At 39.0% G+C, this 13,111-nt stretch overlaps 1 protein-coding gene across 1 annotated transcript in view; it reads left to right on the top strand.

Annotated features, from left to right (window-relative positions):
- The window catches only part of LOC113068964 (copine-8-like), a 136,698-nt gene that overhangs the window by 8,463 nt on the left and 115,124 nt on the right, over positions 1–13,111 (top strand). The window contains exons 3-4 of the mRNA XM_026241927.1: positions 3,855–3,901; positions 5,018–5,121. Of these exons, the coding sequence (XP_026097712.1) occupies positions 3,855–3,901; positions 5,018–5,121 (151 nt within the window). The remainder of the gene's footprint in view (positions 1–3,854; positions 3,902–5,017; positions 5,122–13,111) is intronic.

Raw genomic sequence — 13,111 nt, 5'->3', positions numbered from 1 at the left:
AGCTCCAGCTCAGCCTCCGATGCAGCGATTGAGATCCAATTGTCGGGATGAGCCCCAAAGGATACGGCTGATAGGCTCCTTGTAGAGGGCCTAGCACATTCCTGAGAGAGCTCAACTGTTTGTGCAGTGCTAGTGGAGTGACGTTCCTTGGGAGTATGGTTCCTTGGAAGGATGGCTGCGACTGTGATCCTCGGACCACCCAAGCTACTGCCTTGAAGTAGTCCTCCCCTGACTTCTGCCAGGAAGAAAACTAGATTCAAGCAGAGGCACCGGAACTCCACACCTATTGAGGTGATGGATCCTGGCCCACAACTCTAAAATTGGTAATTTTCCCACAATTAGAACATGACTCATTCATGAACACCACCTCAGCATGCTTAAACGCCCAGGCACATATGGCAGCAATCATGACCATCACCCGGCGCCATGGTAATGACCGCATCCAGAAACGCATGGGTGAAAAAGCATCTATACCAAGACTCAACATCGTCTTTACAAAAACGCAGAGTTGAGTTGGCACAAACGCAACGTTATCTTTAATAAGACACACTAACCGAGCCCCAACCTCCCGCTCTCTCTCGTGACGCCAATAAGGAAGTGACTAAAACTGCAATTCATCAACTGGCTGCTTGAGGCTGGCTGCAAAAGGGAGTCAGTCCCATAGTCCCTCCATGTTGAAATGCCCAACTTTACAGCAGCAAAAATCATGTTTGCAGCCTGGTGCAAAATATGAGTTTGGTCTATATAGCAAATTTTGCCCTTCTTGACAACTGTGAGGGGGGTGAATTTTTTTTTTTATAACTCATCTGTTTAAATTATATTAAGACTTAAAGTTCTGCATAATTAAGGGTGTGGCCACTTGAGTGACAGGTGGATTGCCGCTGCTGACAGAACTCTGAGTCACTGGAAGAACTCTCTGATGTCGAGAGCAATGAGCACTGAAAATCTTTAATGTTTTCTTTTGTGTCGTGTGTATGAGTGACAGTAGTGAACAGAAAACGATACAATGAACAGCTCTGCTTTTAATCACACGCTATTATTGTCATTATTTGTATTGATTTTCGTACTTCTGTTGCTTGATCTTGTCTAACTGTCCTGCTTCATTTATTTCTTGCCTGCTTTCTTTTTTCTTTTAGATTGTTTGTCCATTTTTCCACCTGTTTTTCTTTCATGCATTGTAGTAGTTTTTTTAAGTGTCTTTTTATTTTATATTATTGCCATTTGTTTACTGGTCCTGTTCATGATCAGCTGGTCTAAACAGACGTTAGCTCTTTCTGGGCCACTGACAGGGTCTTTGCATTCATGCAAGTGGGCACTTGTGCTAAGCCTCCATTTTAATTATGCTGAGTACTGTTGGCCCAGTCTCTTAGTGTTACGTTATCCTTATGGCAAACGTAGAAAAATGTACACACACTGTTATAAAAAAAAAGAAAGAAAAAAGAGAGTAGCGTTTGTTTCATCAGTTAAGCCTTAGGCTTTGTTTTTGTATTGCATACACACATTTTGTAGCTTTCTTCAAACTACTTTTTCACTGTATGTTTAATAACTGTATGCATAAATTGTGTCAGAAATATGCATATTCACATTTTTACAAAGAAATCATGATTCAACAATAACCTTTGTAATTTATGAAACAAATTACAGAAAATTAAGCCACTTGTTAAAAAAAAAAAACATTCTTGGAGGCCTTATAAATGTGTTAAGATGACATTTTTCACATAGTCTTACTGTATATTTCATCTTAAATATATTTCATAATGTGTAGGCATATACAAAAAGAGTAAGAAAGGGTGCATTAAAGCTGAAGGTGCAAGGTTCCTCTGCATAAAAATTGCAGACAGGCTTATGCCTTGAGCATGTGGTCACCGATTTAGAATAATCCAAATTCGTTAACATAAGAACAAAGTTAAGAACGAATTCATGTGCTTGATAAGTTCTTCTGTACGAATAGTCCGCACAATTATTAGTGAATGTTTTACGCTAACTGCCATATACATTTTCTTAACTGTAAGAAATAAGCACACGATTAAATAGAAAAAAATAAATAAACATCTAAACTATAAATGTAATATTACAAGAAAAAGGATCATGATCAGTTAATAATGTGACATCTACAGGTGTGGATGCAACAATAATGCAAAAGGAATTGCACTGTAGAAATACTGTATTTATGCTAATATTCATGACAATGACATGGACTGATTTTCCTACAAACCTAAAGTGTCATTTAATAAAAGGATGGTTACTTTGATGAAGTGAATGGTATTGAGCTGGTCATGCGATCTCAATATGGTGGTCTTCAGTAATGTAAAAAAAAAGTCATATGAATGTACATCATTTTAAAAATAATCATAATAATAAATAACTTAATTTCTTTAAGTGTTTTTTATCTTATGTATATAAATTATAAATATAAATTTCTTAACTGAAATAAATAAGCACACGATTAAATAGAAAAAATAAATAAACATCTAAACTATAAATGCAATCAATTATCAATAATGTATATAAATTATATATGTTATTTATAATAGAATGCTTAATTATCTGATTTTCATTGAATAGCAACTTTCAACTTTTCCCTCACACAACTACTCTTTTGGCATTTGAAGATTCGGAACAAAGAATTTTAGTCATATGGACTTGTCAGGACTCGGGTATGATCTGTCCTTTTTTCTTCCTTTTTCTTACTTCGTTCGTTTTTATATTTATTTTTTAGTTTCTACTCATTTTTCTACACTTGTTTTCATTTTCTTTACTTTTTTTTCTTTCTCTCTGATTTTTTATATTTTTCTGGATTTTCTTCCCTTCGCCCTAGCGCCAGCTGATCTCGCTTTGCAATCTAGGCTGCGGCTTGTCTGATGCACCTGTTCCCCCTCTATCTCATTACTCACCTGTTCCCTTTATCTCATTACTCACCCTATTTATTCTGCTTGGTTTTCACCCTTCCTTGTCAGTGTGTTCTGTGACCTTTTGGCTTCGGTTCTGTCCTGTTCTGGTCAGTTTGCTGGTTGGTTTGTCTGCCCAGTTAGTGTAACCTGTGTTTTGCCCTCAGAGGATTTCGGACCGCTCTTCTGGTTATCGATCTGGACTGTTTTTGACTCTGATACTGCCCGCCGTTCTCAGCCCTGTCTGCACCTCGCTTGACCCCTTGTCAGCCCGACTATTCTCCTGCCTGCCGTTGTTGGATTTGTTGCTCCCTCTCTCCTGGCGTTCGCGGAGGCTGAGCGCTCGACCTGCCCGCTGAGCAGCGTGAAGTCAAGACTTTTTCTCCCCTCCTTGAGGGGTTTTGTTTTATTTTGTTTTGTTTTTGACGTTAAGTCGTCCTCTGAAATAAAGCTCTGTTCTCCAGCTTCATTCCGCTCTTGGGTCCTCATCTGTCCTGACAGGACTACTTTAAAGATGCTTTAATGGCAATTATTTTGGAGTTTAACAAGTCCTGGTCACCATCTACTTTCGTTGTATGGAAAAGTACAGCATAAACATTTACCTAACCATCTCCTTTAATGTTTAGTGGAAGAAAGAATGTCATAAGGGTTTGAAAAGACATCTATGTATGTATGTATGTATGTATGTATGTATATTTATTTCATTCTTTATTTCTTGTCCATCTATGGGTTAGTTGGCACAATAAGATATTGTAATATTAAAAGGAATAGTTCACCCATAAAATTAAGTTCTGTCTTATCCCATCAAATTCCACCGCTCTGGTTCTAAGCTGTTTCTCTGCAAACACAGTAGACCATATGATTACACACTACTGAGTAAAGAGAGTCACAGGTCTTCTGGCATTTGAAAAAAAAATCATTGCATTTGTATAACACAATCTCTGTCTCTCTCTGTGCTCTCCACAGTCTGTGTCCTGTATACCCAAGGCATTGGCAACAAAGAGTGGCGAGAGGTGAGTGGAACAATCTGGCCCAGTCTTGTCGACCCCTTGAAGGGCTCGGCAGACTCTTGGTCTCATAAATATTCATACATGTAAATGTGAGCTTGGAATATTCTCAGAATAGTAATATCAATTATTTTTGCCGCTCTAATTTTTTTCTGTGTCTATCAGTTCTTCATATTTTCCCCTTCCCAGCTAATCAGAGCAAATATCAGGCTATCTAAAGCACCATTAAGAGGGTTATGTATTTTTTTTACTTCAATCACTAGCTAGTGAAATATAAGTCACTCAGGGAATGTAATAACATTCTCACCCACGCTCAAATCAAGAAGACTCCAGCCCACTTTTCAAGTCGGTTCATTAAAATGATAAGTCCCTTCCACATCGCATTAAGGCTTTCAGCGTACCACTCAGTGCTGTCATTTGCATCTTTGACCTCCATATAAAAGATCTTGAAGATAGCAGAAATGTAGGAGGTGTACACAATTAACAGGGACTTGTATTTGTTCTTAGGATATAAAAAAAATCTAGCTGATTACTTTGATGCAGAAAATAAAAGCTCAGGATTAAAAAAAGACTTGTCAATTAGGATTTATAAAACTTTCATATACGCTTGGCAAATGTAGAGCAATTTGAAATTACTGGTTCAAAATATGTATTGTATCTTGTTTTGATTTTAATTACATGCATAATATTACATATCTACATATGTATGTTTTGATTAAATTATTTATACCTTGGGATTACTTCTAAAATGTATATTCACTATAAAAAATTGTTTTGTTATTTTTTTTCTTTATCTAAACATTTTTTTCCCCTGGGTTAAAATCAGTCTACCTCATATATTCCTCTCTTATTCATTCTTTTCAGACTGTGAGATTCCCTGTTTTTTTTTTAAGAAAAAACCTTTGTTAAGATGACATAAATATCTTGATTTTTAGTTGTTTTAGCTTATTCTAATGCTTGTTTCGGTTTAATTTAATTAATTTTTAATCATTTTGAGTGCATTTTAGAAGTTTGTTAAAGACCACTGTTATACATACCATGACTTTTAGCTCTATACATTTCAGTTTAATGGGAAAATGTTTATATAAATACTTTCAACTCATCTTCTTTTTTTTCTTTCAGTTTGGGCGGACAGAAGTTATTGATAACACTTTGAACCCAGATTTTGTCCGAAAATTCATATTGGACTACTACTTTGAAGAAAGACAGAACTTAAAGTTTGAACTGTAAGTACCAATAGATATTCTTTTACCTAATAGCTACATCTACACTAGCCTTCAGTTGGACTGCATTTGCACTGTAACTAGTCGGGGTGCACATAGATTTGGGAGGATTGACAATTTTTTTATGTATTTGTGTCAACAAATTCAGATTTTTCATCAGCCCACTCCTTCAATGTACTTATTAGTTTTAAACATTTTTTTAAAAGAAAGTTTGGTGCAAATTAATTAGTAGATAACATAAATATTTATTTAATCCACATAAACTTGTAATCCTTATTGGTAAATATGAAACTAACTTTGACAAGAAAAACTTATTGTAAGGTTGGATTGTTGGATTATTATTAGGCATGACATACAGGTCCTTCTCAAAAAATTATCAATATTGTGATAAAAGTTCTTTATTTTCCATAATGTAATGATAAAAATTAAACTTTTATATATTTTAGATTCATTGCACACCAAGTGAAATATTTCAGGTCTTTTATTGTTTTAATACTGATGATTTTGGCATGCAGCTCGTGAAAAAATTCCTATCTCCAAAAATTAGCATATCATGAAAAGGTTCTCTAAACGAGCTATTAACCTAATCATCTGAATCAACTAATTAACTCTAAACACCTGCAAAAGATTCCTGAGGCTTTTAAAAACTCCCAGCCTGGTTAATTACTCAAAAATGCAATCATGTGTAAGACTGCCGTCCAGAAGGCCATCACTGACACCCTCAAGCGAGAGGGTAAGACACAGAAAGAAATTTCTGAACGAATATGCTGTTCCCAGAGTGCTGTATCAAGGCACCTCAGTGGGAAGTCTGTGGGAAGGAAAAAGTGTGGCAAAAAACACTGCACAACGAGAAGAGGTGACCGGACCCTGAGGAAGATTGTGGAGAAAAAACAATTCCAGACCTTGGGGGACCTGCGGAAGCAGTGGACTGAGTCTGGAGGGGAGGAAGTCGTGGCTTAATGGTTAGAGTCGGACTGGCAATCGAAAGGTTGTGAGTTCGAGTCTCAGGCTGGCAGGAATTGTAGGTGGGGGGGAGTGCATGTACAGTGCTCTCTCCACCCTCAATACCACGACTTAGGTGCCCTTGAGCAAGGCATCGAACCCCCAACTGCTCCCTGGGCGCCGCAGCATGAATGGCTGCTCCGGGTGTGTGTTCAGAGTGTGTGTGTTCACTGCTCTGTGTGTGTGCACATCGGATGGGTTAAATGCAGAGCATGAATTCTGAGTATGGCTTAAATTCAATTCAGTTCAAGTTTATTTGTATAGCGCTTTTTACAATACAAATCGTTACAAAGCAACTTTACAGAAAATTATGTTTCTACAATATTTAGTAGTAGCTAGTAGTTTGTGCACGTTTGACAGGATTTTAGAAAAAATAAAAAATAATAATGATAATACAAGACGTAGTCAGCTAGACAATGAACTATCAATATTAGTAATTAATAGTTATTATATGATGCAGTCACACATTTAGTAATAATTGTTAGTTCTGTTTGTTGATTCAAGGTTAGCATCATCTGGGGTCCTCTGAGGGTCAGCATCATGTCTTCTCAGGTGTTCTGGATCCAGACTGGAGCTTGTGTAAATCCTAGTTACCACGGGATGTAATTCCCGTGGTAAAATATAGAAACAAAATAGAGACATCATTAGCATAGCTGCTGATCCAACAAAGTAAAATTAGTTTAACCCAAGCTAATGAATAAAACTGCACATTTGATCAGATGCAACTACACTCACAATTTAAAAGATACATTATTCATATGCTTGGTGAAAGAGATGCGTTTTTAATCTAGATTTAAACCGAGAGAGTGTGTCTGAACCCCGAACATTATCAGGAAGGCTATTCCAGAGTTTGGGAGCCAAATGTGAGAAAGCTCTACCTCCTTTAGTGGACTTTGCTATCCTAGGAACTACGAAAAGTCCAGCGTTTTGTGACCTTAGGGTGCGTGATGGGTTGTAGCATGGTAGAAGGCTAGTTAGGTACATAGGAGCTAAACCATTTAGGGCCTTATAGGTAAGTAATGATAATTTGTAACTGATACGGAACTTAATAGGTAGCCAGTGCAGAGACTGTAAAATTGGGGTAATATGATCATATTTTCTTGACCTCGTAAGGACTCTAGCTGCTGCATTTTGGACTACCTGTAGCTTGTTTATTGACGAAGCAGGACAACCACCTAGAAGTGAATGAATAAATGCATGAACTAGCTTTTCTGCATCAGAAACAGATAACATGTTTCGTAGCTTGGCAATGTTTCTAAGATGGAAGAATGCAGTTTTTGTAACATTGGAAATATAATTTTCAAAAGACAAATTGCTGTCTAATATAACACCCAGATTTCTGACTTTAGAGGAAGTAACAGTACATCCGTCTAGTTGCAGATTGTAATCTACAAGATTCTGTGTAGTGTTTTTTGGTCCAATAATTAATATCTCTGTCTTATCCGAATTTAATTGGAGAAAATTATTTGTCATCCAATCTTTTAAATTTTTTACACACTCTGTTAGCTTAGATAATTGGGAAGTTTCATCTGGTCTCATTGAGATATATAGCTGAGTATCATCAGCATAACAGTGGAAGCTAATTCCGTATTTTCTAATAATATTACCAAGGGGCAACATGTATATTGAAAATAGAAGGGGACCTAGGACGGATCCTTGTGGCACTCCATATTTTACTAATGGTAAATGAGATGACACCCCATTTAAGTAAACAAAATGGTAGCGATCGGACAGGTAAGATCTAAACCTTCTTAGAGCCTGCCCTTGAATACCTGTATAGATTTGTAATCGATCTATGAGTATGTCATGATCTATGGTGTCGAACGCAGCACTAAGATCAAGTAAGACTAGAAATGAGATGCAGCCTTGATCTGACACAAGGAGCAGTAACTTTGTAATTTTAAAAAGTGCAGTTTCTGTGCTATGGTGGGGCCTAAAACCAGACTGAAATTCTTCATACAGATCAGTTTTATGCAGGAAGGTGCTCAATTGAGCAGACACAACTTTTTCTAAAATTTTAGACATAAATGGAAGATTTGAAATAGGCCTATAATTTGCTAGTAAACTAGGATCTAGTTTTGGTTTCTTAATAAGAGGCTTGATAACCGCCAGCTTGAATGGTTTTGGGATGTGACCTAAAGATAACGACGAGTTAATGATATTGAGAAGCGGTTCCTCGGCTATAGGTAACAGCTCTTTCAGTAATTTAGTGGGTACAGGATCTAATAAACATGTTGTTGGTTTAGATACAGTGATAAGTTTATTTAGCTCTTCCTGTCCTATATTTGTAAAGCACTGCAGTTTATCTTTGGGTGCGATGGATGAAACTGAAGTGTTAGACGCTGTAGAATCTACATTCGCTATTGTATTTCTAATGTTATCTATTTTATCAGTGAAGGAGTTCATAAAGTCATTACTATTTAACGTTGGTGGAATATTTGATTCAGGTGGCGTCTGGTAATTTGTTAACTTAGCCACTGTGCTAAATAAAAACCTTGGATTGTTTTGGTTATTTTCAGTGAGTTTGTGTATATGCTCTGCCCTAGCAGTTTTTAGAGCCTGTCTATAGCTGGACATACTGTTTTTCCATGCAATTCTAAAAACTTCTAAGTTAGTTTTTCTCCATTTGCGTTCAAGACTACGAGTTACTTTCTTGAGAGAGTGAGTATTACTGTTATACCATGGTACAGTACGTTTTTCTCTAACCTTTTTTAATTTGTTGGGGGCAACAGCTTCTAATGTATTAGAGAAAATAGTGCCCATGTTGGCAGTAATTTCGTCTAATTCATGTGTATTTTTGGGTACAAATAGCAGTTGAGATAGATCAGGCAGGTTATTTGCGAATCTTTCTTTGGTGGCTGGAACAATAGTTCTGCCCAGACGGTATCGCTGAGACATATAGTTAATATCAGTTATACACGACAGCATGCACGATACAAGGAAATGGTCTGTAATATCCCTTTGAGGTACAATATTTATAGCAGTAAGATCAATTCCATGCGATATAATTAAATCTAGTGAATGATTAAAACGATGAGTGGGCCCTGTGATATTTTGATTGACTCCAAAAGAGTTTATTAGGTCAGTAAACGCAAGTCCTAATGTATCATTTGCATTATCGTCGTGAAAATTAAAATCTCCCATGATTAGCGCCTTATTAACTGTAACTAGAAAGTCTGAAAGGGAATCTGCAAATTCTTTTAGGAATTCTGTATACGGCCCTGGTGGTCTATACACAGTAGCCAGAGCAAGAGATACATTAGATTTCTTTTGCATGTCTGACAGTGTAACATTTAGCAGAAGTATTTCAAAAGAGTTAAACCCGTATCCTGTTTTCTGGGTAACATTGAGAATATCACTATATATTGTTGCAACACCTCCGCCACGTCTGATGGGGCTCATGCTTATAGCAGTAGTTTGGTGGAGTAGACTAATTTAGACCAAAATAATCATTTGGTTTTAGCCAGGTTTCAGTCAAGCCGAGGACTATTATCTGTGATCATTTCATTTACAATAACTGCTTTTGGTGTGAGTGATCTAATATTTATGAGCCCAAACTTTAAAAATTGTTTTTGTTCATTTACTTTCAATTTTTCTGGTTTAATTGCGATAAGATTTTTTCTAGATCCTACATTATATTTATATTTTGACCTCACTATTTGGGGTACAGACACAGTCTTAATAGTTTTTACAGTGCAAGTACTTTTATCATTTAAGCGGGTGGAACAAAACTCATCATGATGGTTTTTTGAGAATTGACTTACTAGTCACATGGAGCGAAGTGTCCTGGAGATGTTGTCAGAAAGCAGCTACGCTTCGATTTTGCTGGGGTGTAATCCATCAGCGCGAAACTAGGACGCTCCCAGAAAAGATTCCAGTTATTAACAAATAGCAGTTTCTGTTCTTTACACCATGACAACAACTATTCATTTAAAGCAAAAAGTCTACTGAACCTTTCTTGACCTCGTCGATACCTGGGCAGTGGTCCTGACACGACGATCATCACCGCGGGCGTCATGCTGCGAACCGTCTCGATCAGGCTGCTGAAGTCCCTCTTCAGCGTCTCCGTCTGCCGCAGCGTGGTGTCGTTAACCCCGGCGTGAAGCACGACTGCTCTGGGGCTCTCGTCGACCTTCAGGATTGCGGGTATCTGTGCAGAAACATAGAGAATACGAGCACCAGGCAAACAATGAGTGTGCACTTTACCTTCGGCTAATGTAGCACTTACGTGTCGGACGATAGAGTCTCCGATGATCACAGCATCGCGTCCTGTCTCGCGGAGGAGAGCGGAGGTATACGTGGTGGGACTGTTAACAGCAGGCTGTATACTTACCCCGGACTTGTGAGCGTCAGCCCGGGATGATTCCAGCGCGGCTCTCCGCTCTCTCAGCTGGGCCTGCCTTACCTCCAGGTCACGATTCTGCTCCCCCACGGCCTCGAGCTCGAGCTGAACAGAGTGGAGACATTAATCCGCCATTAAAGCAAGTAACAGTGAGTACAGCAGTGGTAATGTGTGTGAATAGAGTATTAGCCGCCAACAACAAACAGGCTGAATGTCACGTCACTTTTTTTTGGAGTAGAAACATCCAGAGCCACCGTGCACAGGCGTGTGCAGGAAATGGGCTACAGGTGCCGCATTCCCCAGGTCAAGCCACTTTGAGCTACAGAGAAGTAGCACTGGACTGTTGCTCAGTAGTCCAAAGTACTTTTTTGATGAAAGCAAATTTTGCATGTCATTCGGAATTCAAGGTGCCAGAGTCTGGAGGAAGACTGTGGAGAAGGAAATGCCAAAATGCCTGAAGTCAAGTACCCACAGTCAGTGATGGTCTGGGGTGCCATGTCAGCTGCTGGTGTTGGTCCACTGTGTTTTATCAAGGGCAGGGTCAATGCAACTAGCTATCAGGAGATTTTGGAGAACTTCATGCTTCCGTCTGCTGAAAAGCTTTATGGAGATGAAGATTTCGTTTTTCAGCACGACCTGGCACCTGCTCACAGTGCCAAAACCACTGGTAAATGGTTTACTGACCATGGTATTACTATGCTCAATTGGCCTGCCAACTCTCCTGACCTGAACCCCATAGAGAATCTGTGGGATATTGTGAAGAGAAAGTTGAGAGACGCAAGACCCAACACTCTGGATGATCTTAAGGCCGCTATCGAAGCATCCTGGGCCTCCAACACCTCAGCAGTGCCACAGGCTGATTGCCTCCATGCCACGTTGCATTGAAGTGGTCATTTCTGCAAAAGGATTCCCAACCAAGTATTGAGTGCATAACTGAACATAATTATTTGAAGGTTGACTTTTTATTTTATTGGTCGGATGAAATATACAAATTTTTTGAGATAGGAATTTTGGGTTTTCATGAGCTGTATGCCAAAATCATCAGTATTAAAACAATAAAAGACCTGAAATATTTCAGTTGGTGTGCAATGAATCTCAAATATATGAAAGTTAAATTTTTATCATTACATTATGGAAAATAATGAACGTTTATCACAATATGCTAATTTTTTGAGAAGGACCTGTATTGGTACATCAAACACTGGAGTCATGCTTCAACTACTGTTGTGTCTGCTACTGTCTACTACGTGTCTGCTATATATATATATCCATGAAAATTACTCTCAACGTTACTCTCAAACCCCGGTGCATACAGATAACATTAACATTAAAGCCTAAAAATCTAGATCAAATGTAAAATGTAGATACAACTATACAATAAGGGAATGTTAAAAAAATACATATAATAAAATAAAAATAAAGTTAAATATAGCAGCGCAAGGCAAAAGGCAGATAGTGCAAATCAATTAAGTGAACAACAGTGCAGATAAAAGTTTTTTTTTTAGTGCAAAAACAAAAGCTTATTAAGTCTGATTAAAGTGGTAAAGGGCTCAAGAGCAGTTATTTTATTTAACTGATTGATGAGGTAGTGGAATGATGTTAGTTCCATGGAGAATGAGGTAGTGAGCAGACCAATGCTGCACAAAGTGACTGGTGCATATCATCGTGTATTAGTGGGTTCACTAGTTCACTAGGAGTTCATAGTTCAGTGGTAACTGTGGCAAAAGAGGGGAGGGGGGCAAGTTCGGGAGTGAGTTCAGCTTCCTGACAGCCTGGTGGATGAAGCTGTCCTTCAGTCTGCTGGTCCTGACCTGGAGACTCCACAGTCTCCTCCCCGATGGTAGCAGACTGAAGAAGCTGTGTGATGGGTGGGTGTGATCACCTGTGATGCAGAGGGCTTTGCGGGTGAAATGTGTTCCGTAAATGTGCTGGAGGGAGGGGAGAGAGACACCAATGATCTTCTCAGTCTTTCAGCAGGACGCATTACAGGCTTCACACCACACAGTGATGCACCTCGACAGGATGGTCTCGATAGTGCCTCTGTAGAAGGTGTACATGATGGGGGCCGGGGCTCTGGCTCTCCTCAGTTTGCGGAGGAAGTAGAGACGCTGTTATGATTTCTTGGCCAGTACTGCTGTGTTTTCAGTCCAGGAGAGGTCCTCTGTGATGTGCACACCCAGGAACTTGGTGCTGCTCACTCTCTCCACAGTCGCACCATTGATGGTCAGAGGAACATGCTGAGTGTTTGCTCTCCTGAAGTCTACAACAATCTCCTTATTCTTCTCCACGTTCAGAGAGAGATTGTTGTCACTGCACCACCCGGCCAGGCGGCTCACCTCGCTCCTGTAGTTTGTCTCATCTTTGTTGCTGATGAGACCCACCACAGTTGTGTCATCTGCAAACTTAATGAAAAGGCTGGAGTTGTGTGATGGTGTGCAGTCATGAGTCAGCAGAGTTAAGAGGAGGGGGCTCAGCACACATCCTTGGGGGCCCCAGTGTTCAATGTGATGGTGCTTGATGTGTTGCTGCCAACCCGTACTGCCTGAGGTCTTCCATTAAGAAAGTCCAACAGCCAGTTGCACAGCGAAGTGTTGAGTCCCAGCTGGATCAGTTTGTAAATAAGCTGTTGAGGCATGATTGTGTTGAATG

The sequence above is a fragment of the Carassius auratus genome, unplaced genomic scaffold (assembly GCF_003368295.1).
Source record: "Carassius auratus strain Wakin unplaced genomic scaffold, ASM336829v1 scaf_tig00000272, whole genome shotgun sequence".
Taxonomy (NCBI): domain Eukaryota; kingdom Metazoa; phylum Chordata; class Actinopteri; order Cypriniformes; family Cyprinidae; genus Carassius; species Carassius auratus.
The sequence above is the reverse complement of the archived record's forward strand: the minus strand, read 5'-3'. Positions and strand labels throughout refer to the sequence as shown.